At 36.5% G+C, this 22241-nt stretch overlaps 1 protein-coding gene across 2 annotated transcripts in view; it reads left to right on the forward strand.

The window, feature by feature from the left end:
* LOC309497185 (copine-8) overlaps window positions 1-22241 on the forward strand; it is a 122771-nt gene that overhangs the window by 77683 nt on the left and 22847 nt on the right. For both annotated transcript variants that reach the window (XM_082167426.1, XM_082167425.1), the window contains exons 9-13: window positions 919-1023; window positions 4593-4634; window positions 5676-5751; window positions 11774-11827; window positions 12568-12629. In XM_082167426.1, coding sequence (XP_082023552.1) covers window positions 919-1023; window positions 4593-4634; window positions 5676-5751; window positions 11774-11827; window positions 12568-12629 — 339 coding nt within the window. The remainder of the gene's footprint in view (window positions 1-918; window positions 1024-4592; window positions 4635-5675; window positions 5752-11773; window positions 11828-12567; window positions 12630-22241) is intronic.

Consider the following 22241-nt stretch of genomic DNA (forward strand, 5'->3'; position numbering starts at 1 on the left):
AAAACGGCCCCTAAAACTCACACACATACACACTTCAAAAAGAGCCTTTACCTCTTATACCATGAGAACAAGGGGTAAACAGTTTGTGTGTGTGTGTGTGTGTGTGTCTGTGTGTGTCTGTGTGTGTCTGTCTGTGTCTGTCTGTGTGTGTGTGTGTGTGTGTGTGTGTGTGTGTGTGTGTGTGTGTGTGTGTGTGTGTGTGTGTGTGTGTGTGTGTGTGTGTGTGTGTGTGTGTGTGTGTGTGTGTGTGTGTGTGTGTGTGTGTGTGTAAGGAAAAATAAATGTGTAAATAGGAAAAGGCCAGTATTGAGCTGTGTACTGAGCCCATAACTGAGCAATCCATTCATGTCTCTGTCCTTTAGAGAACAGAGTCTGTTTTTTAAAGCAAGTCCTGTGGTTTTGAGGGAGGTGTAGCTCAAGGGCCAGTTTCAGAAAGTCAAACCGAATATGTCCAATATTTGTTCAGTTTCTGAAACAGCCCTGTTGATGCTTAGCAGTAAAACCAATGCAAATTCTCAACAATAATCACTTTTTTGGACAGTTTTCAATATGTTTGTACAGACAGTATTTCTGAATAGCTTCACAGTGAGGTCTGCCAAATAAAGCGTGATTTCAGCTTAGTCAAACATGATATTTTGCGATGGTTTGTGCAACATTAAAAGATTCCAGTTACTTACATTTTACAAGTGTTAAACGTGCATTTGTGACATGTCTTCAAACTAGAGTTGACAGTTAATTCAAACATTTTAGAATATACAATCTGAATATACCAATGGTCACAATCAACAGATTAAGTTATAACAAAAAAGTGTTTAAAAATGACACTAAATGCGATCATATGCGTTAACTTTTGACTTCAAACTCAATCATTAAGTTGATGACAGTTGCATTACTGTAATATTTTCTTTTATCTTACAGATTTACTATTTGTCATAAGACAGAGGTGGTGAAGAACACGCTGAACCCTGTGTGGCAAGCCTTTAAAATTCCTGTCAGAGCTCTGTGCAATGGCGATTTTGACAGGTATGGAGTGTTTTGTACTGCATTAAGGTATTTGTAGGTTTGATCTCCTCACATTTGAACCACATTTAAAATACAGTAAACTGATCAACTCATCATGCATCAATTAAATTCTAAAGTCCATATTTATATTTATTTGATACCTGTAAACAGCTGGACCAAATGTTGTTGTCACCATTTAAAAAAATGCCCCCTTTATGCTATTTTAAATGCTTTAAATTTAGTTTTCTACAATAGTTTTAAATGCCTCCCATCATCCAAAGTCAAAAAACACATTGCAATATCACCTCTTTTCTCACAGTGTCTAAACAGTTCGATAAAGTATTCAGTCTCTCTAAACTCCGCCTTTCCGATAGCCTACTCTGCTTTGATTGGTCTGTTGTGATTGGTCTACTCTACTCTACAAAGGCAAAAGACCTTAACTCGCGAGAGTGTGGAACTGAGAAAAATTACTTTAAAGATTTTTAATTGTCCAGCCAAATATAGTATAGGTAGGACACTGGGAATGAGCTAAAACTTGACTTTTGACCCCTATTTTGAAGTTACTGCACTCTGCACTTTGAGGACATTTCAGAGGTTACAGGGACTGATGGCAGCTGTACAGAGTACACAGGCTACACTGTAATTTAAATGCGGCAAATTGAAATGGACAGTTAAACAAAGGCAGAACACCGTACAATCTGATAGGTAGCATTATTTGATAGAACACCGGCACAGTAACGTCATAGTGACTCACGGCTAAACAAAGGCAGAGTACCTGTAGTATTGAGTAATATTAAGTAACTACATGTACTTACTATAGGGTTAGGATTAGGGTTTGGTTTTGGGTTAGTTGCATGTAATTCTGCATAATTTATAGTTGTTACTATAGTAACTGCATGTAACATATGTAACAATGACAATGTAAAGTGTTACCAAAAATTATTTTGAAACCATTTAGTGTCAGAGGTTAAGACAATACCTGAGATATTAAGAGTGTGAGTGAGTGGAGTGAAGTGGAGTGAAGTGGAGTGGAGTGGAGGCGGGACTAATTTGCATATTCATAGAACCACGTATACTAAATGTGCCAAGGGTGTAGAGTTACATTCAAGCTACACTATAATGCCACAAGTTTTGAGACGTCTGCCTTTACATGTACATGAACTTTAATGACACCCCATTCCTGATCCGTAGGGTTTAATATGGAGTTAGCCCACCCTTTGCAGCTATAACAGCTTCCACTCTTCTGGGAAGGCTTTCCACAAGGTTTAGGAGTGTGTTTATGGGAATTTCTGACCATTCTTGTCGAAGACCATTTGTGAGGTCAGGCTCTGATGTTGGACGAGAAGACCTGGCTCGCAGTCTCTGCTCTAATTCATCCCAAAGGTGTTCTATCGGGTTAAGGTCAGGACTCTGTGCAGGCCAGTCAAGATCCTTCAGACCAAACTTGCTCATCCATGTCTTTATGGACCTTGCTTTGTGCACTGGATCAGGAAGGGGCCTTCCCCAAACTGTTCCCACAAAGTTGGCAGCATTAAATTGTCCAAAATGTCTTGGAATGCGAGTTCCTTTCACTGGAACTAGCCCAACCCCTGAAAAACAACCCCACACCATAATCCCCCTCCACCAAACTTTACACTTGGCACAATGCAGTCAGGCAAGTACCGTTCTCCTGGCAACCGCAAAACCCAGACTCGTTCATCAGATTGGTCACTCCAGAGAACACGTCTCCACTACTTTACACCACTGCATCCTACGCTTTGCATTGCACTTGGTGATGTAAAGCTTGGATGCAGCTGCTCGGCCATGGAAACCCATTCCATGAAGCTTTCTACGCACTGTTCTTGAGCTAATCTGAAGGCCACACGAAGTTTGGAGGTCTGTAGCTATTGACTACAGAGAGTTGGCGACTTCTGCGCACTGTGCACGTCAGCATGCGCTGACCCCGCTCTGTATTTTTACGTGGCCTACCAGTTAATGTTGTTCCCAATTGCTTCTACTTTGTTATAATACCACTAACAGTTGACCGTGGAATATTTAGTTTTCACGACTGGACTTATTGCACAGGTGGCAACATCACGGTACCACGATTTAATTCACTGAGCTCCTGAGAGCAACCCAATCTTTCACAAATGTTTGTAGAAGCAGTCTGTGGGTCATGGAAGTGATTGAAACACCTGAATTCAATGATTTGATGTGGTGTCCCAATATTTTTGGCAATATGGTGTATTTTAAGGCATGAAGAATTTTTTTTTTCTCAAGGAAAAACGTTCAAATATGTCATTTTGGTCATCAAAGATGAGTTTTAAGGGATAAAATGATTGACTACAGGGGGACTTTAAGAGACATAAGATAGTCAGACAGACCCAACAGAAAAGAGAATCCCAAGCGCAACACTGTATCCTGGAAGCCTCCATCATGGGTAGCTCAAACGGGGCTCTTGCTGTGTGGCGATAAAGCGGGAAGCTTCCTCACGGTAGCGGCACTCACTGATGAGCATCGATCGGTACCTTAACGCACTCTCCCACACAATGCCTCGGCTTTATCTCTGATTGAACATGTGGGAAACGAAAGAGAGAGACGGACAGACGTAGAGGAAGAGCACTGGGCATCCGGAGGAGTCTGGGACACGAGATAAGCCTGTGCAGACGCTCTAATAAAGAAGCACGGAGTGTCTCGCTGATGATAACACCGAGAATGGGTGCTAAGGGATTCTGTGGGGATTGGGTTGTTGTTAGCATGTGTTGCGTTAAAGCTCTGTGTAATTGACAAAGCTGTTCTGTTTGAACTGTGCAAACTCATCACTCGCCTGTCACGCCACGGACAGCAGAAAACGTAATTATTTTCTGTCAAAACTCACTAATCCGACCCTCTAACCCTGTTATGTGAAAAGAAAGTGCCATGGAAGGAGGAGTAAGCTGATTTTTAGAGAGATTTTAGTAATAAGTCCAATTATAAAATGGATAGTTCTGGTTCTAAAATCTAATTGGATGGGCCATGTTTTAAAAAAAATCTAAATAAATATATATATATATATATATATATATATATATATATATATATATATATATATATATATATATATATATATAATTCTATATAACCACTTCAAAAAAAGCCTTCACACACAAAACAGTATGTCTGATTTTAGTCATATTGGAATGATCAAATTCACGCTAATTATTATTAGTTGTTATAATTAAAAAATAATTAAAAATAAAAAGTTTCTTCAAGGAAATTGCATCATTCTTAACATACATAATCATACAAGGTGTGCAATATTGTCCAAATAATTTTTTGGGAAGAAATTCACACAAAGGCACTATGTACAATGCTGCTTTAGCTGTAAAAACAAAACGCTATGATAAACATTTATGTTTCTTTCCATCATGCACACACATGCTATAGACATATATTTTATTATGTGAATTATTGTGGCATGGAATAATTGAATTCTCTAATCATGGATGGAATCATATTTCAGCTGTTGATGTGTGATTGCACTCTCTATGCAAAAAAAAAAAAGAAATCTCAACACTACAGTTTATGTTTAATATGGACCAATTCTCTGTCTCTCTCTGTCTCTTTCACAGAGCGATCAAGGTTGAAGTGTATGACTGGGATCGTGATGGCAGGTAATGAACTGTAAACTATCACATGAAGCTTAAAATACTCATCTGACACTCTCTGCATACATCCATTAATTATAGGGTACAGATAGCTTAAGTCTTCTCGGTGGGATACAGGAATTGAGCATGAAACAAATGATCAAATTGAATCAAAATCTTTAAGTAATATTTTTTTTTTGTACATTAGTGTTTTCTAACTAAAAAAGTCAAATAGTTATTTTTTCATGGTCAAAATATACGCAAAAAGATGTCCAATACTGATGCAAAAGACCAAAACACACGCTTTTATGTTTAAAATGTCTCTGAACTCAATTCATAACGGAAACACAAGTATGTGCAAACAAGCACAAAAGCTTTGAAATATACTTGTTCCTCCTATCTTATTTTTCCATAACCATGTCCCCTTAGGGGCTCCATGGTATTCTGATTGTGTCTTTTTCAGTACATAAACCATAACTGCATGTACTGTAAATATACATATCAGACTCTTATTTAGATACATTATTGGCTGGGATTTGTAAGCACGTTTGTATGTTTTTGTATTTTTTGGGAACCCAAATAAAGCCTGCCATCCAACGATATCTCACGACCAATTCGTATGAGTGAGTACGAGGTGACTAATTCGTACGAATTCGAACGTCGTCACTCGTACGAATTTGTAAGATTTGTCTAAACTTCATTGAATGGGCAGGGCCAGGGGTAGGTCATTCGTGTACGAATATGTAATATGTACGATTTAGCAAAAAAACGTATGAATTTGTACGAATTAGCCACCTTGTAAAATACGTACGAATTGCCGTGAGATCGGGTTGGTCCATCACATACATTCACATGAATGATCATATTTGATAGGATTTTTTTTTTGTATCGGGTGCTTTGTTCTAAAATAATTAATCCTTTCATTCATAGCATGATAAAAGGCTGAGTACTGTGAAATTTCAGGAACTTATCAGAGCTAAATTTAGAAAATGTAAAGCTCATTATGAAACAAATGTAATGTTCTCCAACAATGTTTCTGACAAATCTGTGTATGTGTGTGTTTTACAGCCATGACTTCATTGGAGAATTCAGCACAAGCTATAGAGAACTGTCAAGAGGCCAGTCACAATTTAACGTGTATGAGGTAATCTTATACATTTGAATAATTTGCAAAGCTCATTAACACGGTATTTTTCAAAGTAACTTCACAGTATGACAAATATAACTGTGGTGGCAAGCAAAATGCTATCACTGAATAAGAGACAAACATGTACCAATTGTCTTTAAAGATTATTTATTCCCTTTCAAGGAAAGGTCAGCAGTTATACAGAGTGGCTGCAGAGTGTGACAGTGAAGGGAGGGCATCCTTCCTCATTTATAGTCTTGACTCCCAGAATGTTATCTTTCTAGGTTAATGAAAATGTTTTCAACCATGCGTGGAACATTTCTAGACTTGTTCATCATATTCTACCCTTGAGCGTAGGCCCCTCTGTCACGGTCATATAATAGTCACACATGTCTCATTTCCAGCCATGAATGGGCCATCCCACAGAATTGGTGCAAACTGCTGTCCGACAACCAAAAAACACATTTAAATATTCAAATTTTAGATGTTTACTAAGATCCTTCTATTATCTATTGAATCCCACAATAATATTTAAAATATAAGTAAGCTTAATATATATAAAATCATTGTTTATTGGGTACTTTCAATTGCGAGGTGGGTGTCCCAAACCCTAACCCATAAACTTCAACTTGTGAAAAGGATGTTGAAATATTATTATTATTATTATTTTTATTTTTCCATTGTTGGTTTTAAAAATATTTTTTTGATTTCTTTTAAAAGGTAAAGTAAAAAAAAAAAAAAAAAAAAAAAGATATCATGAAACTTGATGTGAAAATGTGTCCCGCATTTTCAGGGCACTACCAAAACATTGTGTGTTTTAGTCCATTGGCTGAGACTGATTTGAACCACACCCCTACATTTTTGATCAGGAAACATTATTGTGTGCCTCTCTCTCATAGCCTCTCTTTCATTATAGATAGGTACCATCATTTTGAGGGAAATGTGTTCAAAAGTCTGAAAATCTGTGTGTGACTTTAAGGGACATCACTACCAAACACCTTAATTCCATACAATTTTGTTTTTATGTGTGTACAACTGTTCAGAACTGTGCTAGGTAACCATGTGATGGCTATCATCTTTGATCTAGGCTCAAAAGTATCTAAAATTGTCACTACCGAAACGTAGTGAAGTTTCGGTTGTGACATCATGTTTTTTTGTGTGTTATTCGATAAAATTTTGTTTTTGTGTGTGTACAACTGTTTAGAACTGTGCTAGGTAACCATGTGCTGGCTATCATCTTTGAACTAGGCTCAAAAGTACTTAAAATTGTCACTACCGAAACAGTCATGACCGAAACATGCCATCATTGTTTTGGTAGTGATAAAAGGTAACACATAATAATTTATTTGGGGGAAATAAACAAAAAACGTGTACAGTTTTGCAAATCATTAGTATCTTAATATTAATATAATAAGTTAAAATTCTGTAATGTGATATGGTCGCTACCAAAACATTACCGTCACTACAGAAAATGTGCCGTCACGACCGAAACATGGATGTTTTGTCTAAAATAAAATATACTGAATTATCAACCAAGATGTTATTATAGTGTTTGGTTCAATGTATATTCAGACTAATGAATCCTTAACTTTGAAATCAGTATGATTAACTTAATGCCTTTTACAAAGAAAGATTGGGTTCAAAATATAACAAATCTTATAAATCACACTTGAAATATTATTAAAATTGTAATTGTTATTGATTTACCTGTGAATTTTTTATTTTTTTAAATAGCAAAAAATATATGTACAAGGTAGATGTAAACAAAATATGAATAGGTCAATATAAGCCTTCTTATTAAATTATTTATTATTGTGTTTCGGTAGTGTCAAATTTGGGGAGAGGAAAAATATTCCAAAACTTTCTGAAAATACAATATGATAATTAACTGAACAATTACTAGAAATGTGTACCTTGGATATTACACAATTTGCATACATACAAAATTTGTGGAAAAAGACACCTTTTTTTTCAAGAATGGCCCGTATACAATGGTCATATACATCCATTCATTCATAAGACCAATAACTGTTCTTTGTTCTATCAAATCATCAGAGAAGCATGTGACTCCACATGCAATCCTCGTGCAAATTATCTTATTATAATTACTGCCTTTCTAAGCAATTCCATTAATATAGAAAAATGCAAACATGATACATAACATATTACATTTCTTCCACATAACTTGCAGTATTCGACTTGTAGGCTGCAACTTCTGAATAAGTGAGAAAATCACAACTTCCAGACAACTTGCGAAAGTAATTTGTTTTCTCTGCTAATTTCCACACATTACAGTTCTCAGTGTGTGGGTACCAGAAAATAACTTTTTATTAAGAATTGCAAATTAAGATTTTTATGCATAATGAAAACCTATCTTAAAGAAATACATGAATACATGAAGTGTAACTGGTTCCTTCAACACAATCAATGTTGACATGAAACATATTTTTCCACTTAAGTAGATGTACAGTAGACCTGCATATGAAAGACATTTGGCTCTGGAACATCAAACCCAAACTAAAAATACATATTTTATTATAGGTGTTGTTTATCATTTTAGCACAGTTCATTTATAATGTTAGTGAAGGAGCCTGTCATTATAATTTTCCACCTTCTTTATGGACACAATGACATTTAATAATAATAACAATGCACACAATAATTATATTTTATATATTTGAAGTGAATTTACAGTTATTTAGAGCAGAATTTTGGACCAGTATTTCACAATGAGTGGGACTAGATAAACAATAGATATTTATAGGAGCCATTTTTGCTGCTGTACCTTTAATGCCTTTATTTTATATATATACTGTATATATATATATACACACACACACAGTATTAGTGCTGGGCAACGATTATCCAAAATAAAAGTTTGTTGTTATATGTGTATACATAATATATGTGTGTGTACTGTGCATAATTATTTTGCTTGTATATTACACATATGTGTGTTATATTTTTGGATCACACCATTAAAAAAAATATTTAAGAAATATTTGCATGTATACTGTACATATATTTATACATCATTTATATTATATATAAATATTTTATACATAAATAACAAATTTTTCTTAAATATATACATACATGTGTGTGTATTTATATATACAAAATAATTATGCACAGTACACACATATATATTATGTAACACACTTTATTTTGGATGCGATTAATAGCGATTAATTCGTTGCCCAGCACTAATGTATATATATAATTTTTAACTGCTGCATCCTTCAAAATCAATTACATTATGTAAGATTTGCAAAACAATCCAAGCTAAAGTATGCCATTAAATGGTCAGACTGAAATTATCAGTGACCTTGTTAAAAACAAACTTCAGATGCTCGTTTTTAACATTGCAAACCTTCAGAAGGATATATAGAGCTGTAGGTGCTACACACAACCAGGAAAATCAGGGTTTGATAGATTTCATTTACATTTTACATTTATACATTAACATTTTGCTTTCTATAATTTAGAGCTCTTCTGGTGTTTAGTCCATTCACTTGGAGTCTTTTTTTTTTCAGCTAGTTTTATTAACTCATCTTTTTGGACTGGGAAGGAAGTTTTAAATTCAGAAAATTTAGTAGGTTTTCATAAGACTTTTTAAATCGGAAATGATGAGGAAAATGAGTGAATTTCAGATATGAGGATTTTGGGGTCATAATTCAAATTACTTATAAATGTAGTCATTGTTTAAGTTAAAAGTAAATGCACCATTCAAAAAAATAGCCAGTGCTGAAATAAGTACTGAAAAGTACTGAAATATTTGGTCAATCTCAGATACACTATCTTTCTCTGAGACTGCTGCCCCTATCAAATCTAAATAACAAAATGATAAATCTGAGAGAAATTCCATCTTTTGATAAAGGGATGATATAAAAAAATCTATGTTTTCTCAATTAGCGTGAGTCATTTCACATTGCCATTTAAGAGAAACACTCAGCAACGTGAGAATTTAGTCACAGATCTTGAGATGTTAGCAGATGATCTCATCCCACAGGCACTGCATTTGTCCATAACTCATTTAGCATTAGTGAGTGGGAGGAAGAGATCATTTATTTTATATTTTTATATATGTGGCTCAGGCTTTTCCATATGTGAATAATCGTCACTATTATCTCAGTCTTTTGTTGTGTTTGGTTGGTCTCACATATTTCTCTAGCCTCTTGTTTTGCTTTATTTTCCCCTTTCTCCTTTTCTTGCATGAACAAATACGCTCATGGTGACACTTGATATATATATATATATATATATATATATATATATATATATCAGAAAGGATTGGAATGAAGCAATGCATTTAATAATTCTGGTTCTAATTCCACTTTATAACAAGATAAAGGTTTTAAGGTGAAAAATAAAGTAAACTACAATTTAAAAAATAAAGGAATCAATGATCAATTTATTCATTTAAGACAAAAAAATTTAACAAGATAAATCACTTTTAAAAATGAAACATTTGTGAACTCTTTATTTAATGAATGTATAAATTATTGTTTAAATGTCAGAATAAAATAAAACATTAATAACTATTTGTAAATGCTATTTTTGAATTGCATTTGTAGAGTGTCGAGCAATTTCTTTTCTTAATCTTAACTTTTTGTGTAATTTTTATGTTAATATATCATTTTCTTTTCACATTTTAACAGAAAATATGAATTTCTACTCTGTAAAAAATGATATGACCAATAAGTTATGACAACATATGTTTTACATTGCTTTAACTCATCAAAATAAGTTTTTTTAAGTCAGTTTTTAAGTAATTTAAGTTGAAATGACTGAAACATCCAAGTTGATTGTACTTAATTTAAGGCAGCAGCTTTTTATTTAATTTTTTTTTTACAGTGTACATTTTGGGCCCTATTTTAAGGATCTAAGCGCATGGTCTAAAGCGCAGAGAGCAAGAGCAGTTAGGACGTGTCCGAATCCACTTTTGCTAGTTTAACAACGGGAAAAATGGTTGGCGCACCCGGTGCATGGTCTAAAAGGGTTGTCCCTATTCTCATAATGAGTAATGGGTGTGTTTTGGGATTTACGTGCGTTCAGAGTCTCATCTCCCATTCGCTTTAAATGCCAGTTGCACTCGCGCCATGGCAGATTCACTATTTAAATGACGGAATTTGATAGTGGAAAGACCGACGCCGTCTCCAGAGTTCAAACAGATCTGCTCGTGTGCGAGGTTAAAGTGCGCAAGCAGACCATCTACTGGACAAGCCGGATTTCACCATATCTTTATGTACACAATAATAATCTTTTACATTGTAATCCTTTTATTTTAAATATGTGGCATGTTTGTGTGCTGCTGTGCATCCCTGTGTGTGTAATAAGCAGAGTGTACGCGCGTTGTGGACCCGCCTATAGGCGCACATTACTAACACGCTTATTAAATAACAAAGAAATATATATATTGCGACTGACTTTAGACCAGGGGCCGGTTGCATATACCTCTAAGACTAGTCTTACAAGTTAGACATCAATTTATTTTCTTTAAGACGGTTCATAGCTTTTTAAAATCAGTTACATGAAAGCGTAGATAAACCTACTTTGATAACGAAAACTAAGACTGACTGCCCCTGACTAACTGCTAGTGGGTCATACTAGAACTTAAGACACTGTCTTAACATTATGGCTATGTTTATGCAACCGGCCGCAGGTTTCAGTTGGTCAATGGCACAGTCTATTTCAGTTGCCTCAAAATAGCAACGCGCCAACAATGCGCCAGAACACACCTCGTTTTCAGACCGGCACGCCCATGAGCGCAAATGCATTTGCTATTTAAACAACGTAGCGCAGGACGTGAAAATGATAACTGCGTCGGACTGAAACTAGCAAAAAACACTTGCATCACGCTTGGCGATGCATTGCGCCGGCTGTAAGATAGGGCCCATAGTTTTAATTTAACTTGGACTGTGTGTAGAAGGGCTGTCATATAAATACAGTCCATGCATCTAAATTATGTAGCGTTTATAGTCTTATACAAATTCCATTATCCCTTAAGCGATGACATTCATTAATTTTCCCTCCACAGGTCATAAACCTTAAGAAGAAAGGCAAGAAGAAAAAATATCTCAACTCTGGAACCGTAAGCAAACATTTTTCATGTTGCTTTCTTGCTAGTGTATGATTTTGTTTTTGATGATTGATTTTTCTGAGATGGAGAGAAACTACAAGTAACATTGCTGCTGACAAAAAATAGGACAAAAAAATTGGATACAAAATGTGGTAACACTTTACAATAAGGTTCATTAGTTAACTACCTTAGTTAACATGAACTAAGAATGAACAATACTTCTTCAGCATTTATAAATCTTAGTTCATATTAATTTCAACATTTACTAATACCTTACCTGTTAACATTAGTTAATGCACTGTGAACTAACATGAACAAACAATGAACAGCTGTATTTTTATTAACTAACATTACCAAAGATTAATAAATACAGTAACAAATGTATTGCTCATTGTTAGTTCATGTTAGTTAATACATTAATGTTAACTAATGAACCTTATTGTAAAGTGTTACCAAAAATGTTATATCACGGCATGTGTGAATTTATTTCACAATGACGATATATATCACAATATAATTGACACTTTAGATGACACTTTCAACATTTGCCAATCTATTTTATATAACATCTGTACATTGAATTCTGTCTAGTTAGTAGCTTGACGAGCTACAGTTTCAAAGAAGTTTTCCCAACAGTTTTTAGCTGCTGTTTTATTGTGTATGCTTGAGCCAGTCTCTTTATTTAAATCAGAATCGTTGATATAACGACATGACAACACACAGAATCACATTTCCCGACTTCATGTTTCCAGGTGACACTGCTCTCGTTTCTCGTTGATATTGAAGTCACCTTCCTGGACTACATCAAAGGCGGGTAAGTGATGTTTCGCTCATTTGCAAACACTTCTCTTCTTTTACAATCCCCAACAGACAACACATAATGGAAAGGAAAGTTGACTTGGTGCATTTAAATTCTTACATTGCCAGTGGTCAAGCCCAGAACGTAGCCTGCGTCCACAACAGCAGGTCTCGACTGGTTCTTGAAGTCCTTCTTGGCAATTACACTGGCAATACAGATGACAGACTTCAAGCCGGGCACCATGAGTGATCAAGTCCATTCATGGTAGATGATAGATGAGGTTGGGTTGCTATTCTTAGCGCAGGTGTGTGCGATTAAATGCGAGAGGTAGGCAGGGTTCATCCATGCATGGCAGATCGCACGCCCACACTGAGCGACGCTTTTCATTATTGTGGCTGCGGTCACCTCTGCTCTGACACGACACCACCAGACGTCCATTTTAATGGCTACTCCTTCCTTTTAGTCTGAGAAGTTGTGGTGAAAGGTCAGTGCGCTTGAGATGAATTCGTCTGCAGTCTGCATGTGTCTCTTACACTTGCTGTTACCGTACTGGAATGTACAGCTCATCATTTATTGATTTCATCCAATTACAAAGCAGAAATCATAGAACGAAGAACTCGATCGCTAATGGATAATGATGGCTGAACGGGATAGTTTAACCAACAATGCAAATTGTGTTTTTAATTATAATTATGATGTTCCAAAGCCATAAGCTGATAAAATGTTGGGTCTTTCATGTGTAGTAACCGAACCCAATGCACTTTTTTTTTATTCTTCACACGCAAGCTTCATTAGAGGTGAAGATAATCAGGGAATAATGACAGTGTCAGTGTCAATGACAAAGAAAAAGATAAACTTTTTAAAAGGAGGGAAAACCCTTTTGCCAAGTGATTAGAAATGTACTCGTTGTATCCATGTTGGTTTTATGAGGTTTTGAAAAATGTCTGACAAACATTTTGCAAAAGAGCAGTTTTGTTTAACCATATTTTTTTAAGAAAAAACAATAAATGACAATGCCCAAATTCTTAATAAGATTGACTTTTAAGTCACTTCATTCTTTCAATATGTATTTTTCCACTTTATTTTGATATTGGTTCTTTCACCCTGACATTTTGTTACTTTATGTCGCCCAAAAATATCAAATTACTATTAAAAAACGTGCATCAAAGAAGAGGTGTATTGAAGTCACGCTATGTCTGAATTACATTTTTAATAAATAAATAGATAGGACAAAAAATAAGTGTCTTGCGGTTGACTCCTACATTTCAATCTGTTCTTCACACAAAGCTATTGTATGGTTTCAGAAGACCTTCAGGGGATGGAAAGGCGTAGCGCCAAACACTAGTCCCAAACAGATGAGTAATATTATAATAAAATAAAATCTTGTGAGCCAATAAACAATAAAACAATAAACAATAAAATCCTGTGAGCTTTTTGGCTTATATTTCTGATATATTTTTGAAGACTTAAATGAACGATGTTGAAGGCTCAGGGAAGAAATTTCAACATATATAATAAAAATATTCAACAAAAATATAAACATAAAAAACAAAGCAAAAGTAAAGCTCACGGATGGCTGCCGCATAAACTAAAACTGTTTACGCGACAACGATATGCTTAAAACGGAGAAGTTTTCTGCGTACAGATGACACCATTACCAAAACGATCCCCATTCACACGGATCCGCAAAAACGGCTAAAAACGCTGTATTCTGCTGCCAGGCCATTAGATGGCGACGAAACACTATAGACGCATGTGCATTACGTCACAGGGATTAGCGTTTTTATTGTTTACACAGAGACCGTTTTTCAAAAACGTGCACTTTGAAACCCGTTTTCAAAAGTTTGCGTTTTCACCCAAAACGCTGTTGTCGTGTAAATGAACGGTCCAAAACGCATAAAACTTTTTACATTTTTATTTGAAAACGGTGTCGTGTTATCAGCCCCTAAAACAAAACAATAACATAAAGTCCAGGCCTGGTCCTCCCTCATCTTCCACTGTCGTCACCCCTCTTTTTGATCCTTCCGGAGCTCTTCCGTGGGACTCGAGACCAGTGTGGCACGCCACAAACTACTTTTATAATTCTTTTAATAGTGCTTCTAGAGTCTTTCTGTCATGGTCACAACTGTGTAAAGATTCTTAAAAAATAACTCATTTTTTGTTTCATTCTCAGAAACAACCACATGTAAGGGGCTGTTTACACCTGGCCACTTCATGCATTTTCTGTGATCGTATAGCTATCCGCTCGCGAAAAGACCAGGTGTAAATGCCCTCCGAAACGCATTTCGAGACTGATTTGAATCCGATCGCTCAAACCACTTCAGGAGGTGGTCTGGGCCGCATTCCAGACGAAACTGGACAAGTATGCATCTGGTTGTTGAAACCACATATGTAAATTGCAGCCTACTCCTCCCAAAAATTCTAAAAAAATAAACGTGTGAGAGCGTGTTATACAGTAGGCTATATGTAATGTTATAGCCAGATATGACGACGCTACTGGAACACCATCACCGCAGATGAGAAGCTGAGCATCTATTCACTAAGCATACGTGCAAACTATCGCAAAACAAAGTGAAAGTAAGTCGCAGACGCTTAACACACAATCATCATCATTAAAAGTAAAGAAACAAAATTATCTTACCAGGGCTGTTGCCGCTCTCTCTTATTGCGGTCTTTGATTTAGAAATTTTAGCTGATGATCAAAAAATGCAGCTCATATCGGTTGCTTTCGGTGACGTGCGCTCCATTAAATCTGCATATTGCGCGGGAATTGAAGACCGGATTTAAATCCGTTCTGTAAAAACACATTTATGTGACCAGGTGTAAATGGAATCGTTTTGATAAATCAGATAGCTATCCGATCTGAGAAAACGCATGTGGCCAGGTGTAAACAGCCCCTAAACCACATGTTTTGACTAAACTATTAATTTAAGCGAGTAAATAGACAGACATGCACATGCAAGTTCACATACAGTAGGTGCATTTATATATTTAATCTTATTTTTCAGAAGACAACTCCCAAAGCGATGTTTCTTGGCGGTAATGGCTGCTGTTTTTCGGTGCATGTCATTGTGTGAACGGCTAGAGTGGAAAGTTGTGTAGGGCTGTAAATGGATTTTGTCGAGAACTCTCTCACATTACGTAATGGCAGCCACGTTTTCGGTTCCCCTATTTATGCACATTTTTCCTCTGCCGTGATAAAAGCTTCTCTGCACTTGTTGGCTGTTGCAGTTTGAAACACTGTTAGTGTAATTCTGCATGACAGTATTTATGCTGTAGCCCACAGCAAAATACTCTTAAGTATTTTTCAGTAAGCACACTTACTGAAAAGGTTGGTACATTTACCTTGCTTGCTCAATACCAAGTTGAGATTTAAAGGTAGTTAGAAAAGTTTTACAAGAGTTATATTATATTTTTAAATATTTTTCCAGCTCTCTGATCTAGTTGTGAGAAATGCGTTTGAAATCTTTGTAAAGACACTCATATACAGTGTGCACACCTGTGACCGTACTGTATATCAACTGAATTCTATATAATAATGCCCCAAGTTGCTTGGCAACTGCAAATTGCCTGTAAAAACAGTAATGCGCTATAATTATTTGGCATTGTGTCATGCCTAACAACCTGCTTATGTGATATTGTTTATCATATCTATATGAAATTTTAAATGTATTAAAAAAATTCCGCAACCTTGCTGAGAATAAACCGGTTTGGAGAATGAATGGATGTTTTTTTTTTTTTACCAATCATAATCCACATCGAAGCTCTTTTTTAAAATTAAATTGGATATAACATTTCAAATGAATTAATAATGTAATAATAATTTTTACATTTAAATTCAGTTACTCAAGGTGGCTTAGTTAAATATTTATTGAATTTATTTACGTAGACTTTTTATATCCACTGTATTTAATTGGCCATTATTTTACCTGCTATTAGGCCGACTGAATGCTTTACTGTGATAAACAGCTAGGGCCCTATTTTAACGATCTAAGCACATGGTCTAAAGCGCACGGCGCAAGCACACTTTTCAGTCTGTATCCACTTTTGCTAGTTTAACGACGGGAAAAATGGTTGGCGCTCCCGGCGCATGGTCTAAAAGAGTGCAATAAACCAATCAGAGTCTCATCTCCTATTCCCTTTAAAAGCCAGTTGCGCTTACGCCATGGCAGATTAGCTATTTACACAGTGGAATTTGCAAGCGGAAAAACTGAACGCTTCTCTAGCAAGGAAATGGATCTGCTCGTGAGCGAGGTTAAAGCGTGCGCACAGACCATCTACGGGACAAAGTGTACATGCGTTGTGAACTCGCCTATAGGCGCACCTTACTCTTTAAAAAATAAAAAATTGCATTGCTATTTTTAAGGCAACTGAAATAGACTGCGCCATTGACCAACTGAAACCTGGTCTAAGTCAATGGCGTAGTCTATTTCAGTTGCCTGAACACACCTCGTTTTCAGACAATGGGCGCACAAATGCATTTGCTATTTAAATAACGTGGCACAGGACGTGAAAATGAAAACTGCGTCAGGCTGAAACTAGCAAAAAACACTGGCGCCGCATTGCGCCGGGTGTATGATAGGGCCCCTAGTTTCTCCCTTATCTTCTCACTCTTTTCTCCTCTTATCTCTCTCATCGCCATCTCTCTGTCATCTGTTCGTTTGTGGCGTCCCTGAGCAGTGATTGACACTAGTCTAGAGTGCACCTCATTAGCTGCAGGAGATGAAGAGCACAGCGCTCTAGAGAGACAGCCACTGTGATGAAGAACAATCCAATCAGTTAATTGGTATTAGGGAGCCCTCAAGGAGAAGAACTCTGCGAGCATCTGCAGTCCTAAATTACAACTCGGTGTGTGGAGTTATCTCAAAGGACAGCTGTTGTCAGCCACGTTAGTGTGTTTGGTTGACGATTTTGCTCCCTGGATTGAGCCATGCTAACAGCTGTCTTTTTACATCAAAGGGAAAAGCTCGACGGATTTACGATTCATGAATTATTTTACGCTGTTGCATGTCAACTCAGCCGTTATTTACTTTAATCTAATGTATTGGGATTTCAACTGGCAGAATGGATTCAATGTTACTGTCATCAGTATTCCGTCTGTTAGCTTAATAACTAATTAGCTCTTACATGCTACAAAATAAAATAAATGATGGGAATGTAGAGCAAAGATAATGTCAACCCATTTCACTTCCATATTTGTGAGCAAATCAGGATATTCAGTGAGAAAAAAATTAAGTTGGACTTGATTTTATCCATTTGAGGGGCTTTCACAGTAGTTCAAGGAACTTAGTTATAGGAACTAGCCACCAGGGTCTTTCCCTGAGAAGTAATGGTTGCCTTAGGAACATTTTCCTGATTGCATTCGCATCGCCAATAGGAACTCTGAAGTGACGTAAACCGCACTTGTTGTTGTGACTTTTATTTTGACAGCGCGGCAGACTTTTATTTTGACGGCGCTGAGAATGCCTGAGCACACAGTCTCCGTGTTCATTAGTTTACAAATCTGTCTAACAGTCCTGTCTAACAAGTTATTAGATATAACTGTTATACATAGAAAGACCGTATAAAAGGCATTAGCGTATGCCGTGTGGTTGATGTCCAGTTTTGCTAGCTGAGCAGAAATACATAATCATCTATCACTGTTTTCCATGTTCGTAGAGTTGGTTTCAGGAGTAAATATATAGGCTATAATCTGTGTGTTTACACAGCTTTTTTTTAAATGGTGGGTGCCAGTGTTTCGCGTGCGTTCGGCCAATCAGCGTACACTAACGTCACTGGTAGTTCCTATAGTGCTGGTTTAGACCCTACTCTGAAGTAGGAGCTAAGTTAGTTCCTCCAAAAGGAGTTCCTAGAACTAAAATCGTTCCCAGTTCCTGCGGTGCGAACACGCCAAAATCCGGGTACTTCTGCCAATAGTTCAAGTTTCTTCCTGTTCGAAAGCCCCTTTAGAATTGATTGGATCATGAAAAGTGGACATTCTTTACGAGAATGGGGCCAAATGTGAGCTTGCTAAAACAATACGTAACTGATTTAGGTCAGAGTTAAGAAAGATGTAACACTCATGAGCTCATTATGAAAGAAAATAAATTCAGACACATATAAGTGGACTTATCTAGCATATGTGACTTTTCAGATAGTTAGGTAATGCAGTATTGACTAAATTGCTTCATCTCCTGAAGTCCCTTGTCTCCAGATGGACAGTGTCCCCTCACCTCTAGTCAACAACATCTGTCGTCTCCCGTGCTTATGTCACAAGACATTTCTCCAGCCACCGGCTCATGCATACAGAGCACCTCATCAGCTTTCATGAGACCTTGGAAAAAGAACAAAAACTCAACTTTTATTAATCATTCTATCAGACCAAAAGAAAGCTGTCCCAATGTGATGGCTTTTGTCTACTTTAATCCATCTTTGTCAGGGCTCAACAACAAGAATGTTTTTTGCAGGCATGGTCAGTCCAGTAATTCATAATTCATATCCCTAACCTTTTTTTTTTCTGGCCCTACCACAAAAAAACTAAAACATAAAACAAAACAAAAAACATTTTCGACACCACAGGAAAAAAAGGTTTTGCAACATAATTTATTAGGTTTCATTTTTTTTTACAATTGTTTCTACAAAATTATGCCTTTTTGAGATAATGTAATTAAGACATCACAACAAGAAGACACAACTAGACAGTTCAATTTTTTTAAACAATGTATAAAGGACAAATGTTATTGAGGACAAATGAAAACTATAAACTGATTACCAATTACAAATAATCAAAATTAAGGAACACCTGGAATATGTCTTAATAAATTGATGAGGTTCTTGGACAGTTTTTCAAATTCAAGCACAGCATGGACAGGGCAACATCATGTCAATAGTTTATTGTTTTATCCAATTTATTAAGATTAAATGTTGACTATATGATAGGGACATGAAAATGTACTGGACTATAGGAATACTCCAGCTGTTATATCACTGTACTGTTTTCACTTTTGACGATTCCTTATGTTTGTATCATGGAAACATTTTAATAATGCAGTATATGAAGTGGCTGATATCCATAAGACTTCATTTCCTTTTACTCACACCCATACTGTTCTTTACCCACATTCCTAGAAGCAGGTGTCTTTGGGATTTGGTCAAATAATGAAACCTGATATTCTTGTTGATTTTCTCTGAACATCTGAGTCCCATCTGTGGCAGAGGCAGCCCTCATCTTCCTACTCTCATTTTCTCAGACACTGAGTTTCGCACCTGCATTCACAGTAGCCGCCCCCATTACAAACACACTAAGATAGCAGGTACCACAATAGTATGCTGCTGCCACAAATCTCTTAGTAATAACTAAGAGCTTTGTGGCAGCGTACTGTACTGTAAGTCATCCCCTATTGGATGGAATATATGTGGTATTACGGGAGTGCATGGAAATTATCTTTTCCCCTTTGACCTCCTAATGAATGCCTTTCTCTCTTCTGACTTTTGATTTCACTATGAAATGGTGGTCAGGTACCACTGACATAGATACAGATTGGTTTTCTGCTCTCTTCGGGAAGCAAATTGGGACATGAAATCCCAGGGGGTTACAGCAGAATGAAATATGAGGTTTTGAATGAGTAAGCCTGGTGTTATGATGTTATGTGTTCTGTGAATGACTTCCTCATTGATATGGCTAGTGCACATTGATCAACTCTGGCTATTTGAGAGAAAACAAACATTTGCAGAACTGTTCTGACAAGTATTTTTGGTAGGTTTTGATGTTTGATTTTGGAGCACTCTTTTGGTCTTTATCCATAGTCTAGACTGACAGGACTATGTCAGGAGTCCCAAGAGAATGTTTTACAACGATTAAGACTGCTCATTCTGTAACTGTTTAAATAGTAATGAATACATATCAATCAAACATTAAAAGCCTGTCACACAGGCTTCATTTGATTTGCCCTTTTTATCAAGTACCTAACCAGGGGTGTTCAAACCTGCTCTGTGAGATCTACAGACGATTTTCCTTCAGAACCCTGCTCTGACACACCTGTCTGTAATTTGTAATGAACCCTAAAAGCTTGATTATCTGGTTCATGTGTGTTTGATTAGAGTTCTAGACTCTGCAGGAAGCTAGATCTCCAAAAGCAGGAATGAGCTGGTGTCCCACAGGGCTCAGTGTTGGACCCCTTTTTTGTTTGTTCCTGCATCACACTGCTTTGCTGATCACATACAGGTGTACATGTTATCACACTTTTTTGTCTACATCTGTTTTCTCAAAGAACATTGCATCCTCTCTGACATATAGACCTTGAGGATTACTCATCAATCTCAGTCTTTACAAAACTGGTATCTCCTTCCAGCCACAACATGTCACCCACGGGTGTGTTAAACTGTAGAAGACCATTTGTGGACAACATTGCAGCAACTGTCTTGTTCAAGTCATTCATCATAATATCAGACCCTTTCCTGGACCCCAACTGTGCTCAGCTCCATGTTTAAATTCTAGTAATTTCATAACTAGACTAACGCCAGATGCATCAAGAATGTAGCTGTTCATCAGTTTGTGTAAAACCTCTGGAAATATGGTCATGTTCACCTCTGCTCAAGAGCTGTCAGTTTCTGCCAGAATCAATCAAGATTCTTGCCTGCAATGGAACTCTCAACTGTGTCACATCGCCAACATTTATCTCACCTCCCCACCCCCCTTTTTTTCTATTTAACTGGTTCTTTTTGCTGTTGTTATCTGAAGTGTGAGTTTTGATTTTGAGCTCTGCTGTCCCATGAAGTTAATCCCTTCGCCAGCACCCCACATTTTGGCAAGTGGGGCATAAATTACCCAAAATAAGAAGCTTGCTGCTAGACACATAGACACATAACCAACATATATTTAGAAAGTCAACAATCAGAATTAGTCTGTTATTAATATGGAGATATATAATCTCAAACATAAAAATATTAACAATATATATTTCAAATGAATAAATATATGATGTGGCTGTAGTGTTGCAACTTAGAACCACAATGAAGCCGAAGCCACAAGTCTGCTCATGCTTCATTTCAAATCTGATGAATGAATGAATGTTATAAAACATTTTCTAAGACCATGTCATGTGAGTTTTTAGAGAAGGCTGAGAAGATAATAATAATATATTTTATTTCCCTTTAAACACCCACTTGCACTCTATTGTCTAAGGTCTGGCGAGGCGAACTGCCCCATTCATGTTTCTATTGTTCTCATTCGACAAACCTTTCACACTTCTGACCTAATCTTCATTATTCTTTTGTTTATATTTCAGACATTATTAGCCTTTATTTTGGCATTGCATGGCTTGCCCATCTACATCACATTGATCCATTCCATACAGTCAGAGGGTTCTGTGTGATATTTGGAGAATATCCACATATGAAACATAGATGAACCTATGAATTTCACCTGCAGATGGTAGTGATACTTTCACTCTTATGTCTCTAATATAGATTATTTCCTCTCTGCATTCACACGTTGAGTCGTGGCTAGTAATATCCATTAGCATCTGTACAAGTTTGGGGCCTTTTGAGGCTTTATTAGTAACATGAACATTCCTCTTTGAAAATGACTGGCAGGATGAATGTATGAATTAATGTAGCCAACCAATCAAAATCCCATGAGAAACAGGA

Source organism: Leuciscus leuciscus (genome assembly GCF_965113295.1).
Source record: "Leuciscus leuciscus genome assembly, chromosome: 4".
NCBI lineage: Eukaryota > Metazoa > Chordata > Actinopteri > Cypriniformes > Leuciscidae > Leuciscus > Leuciscus leuciscus.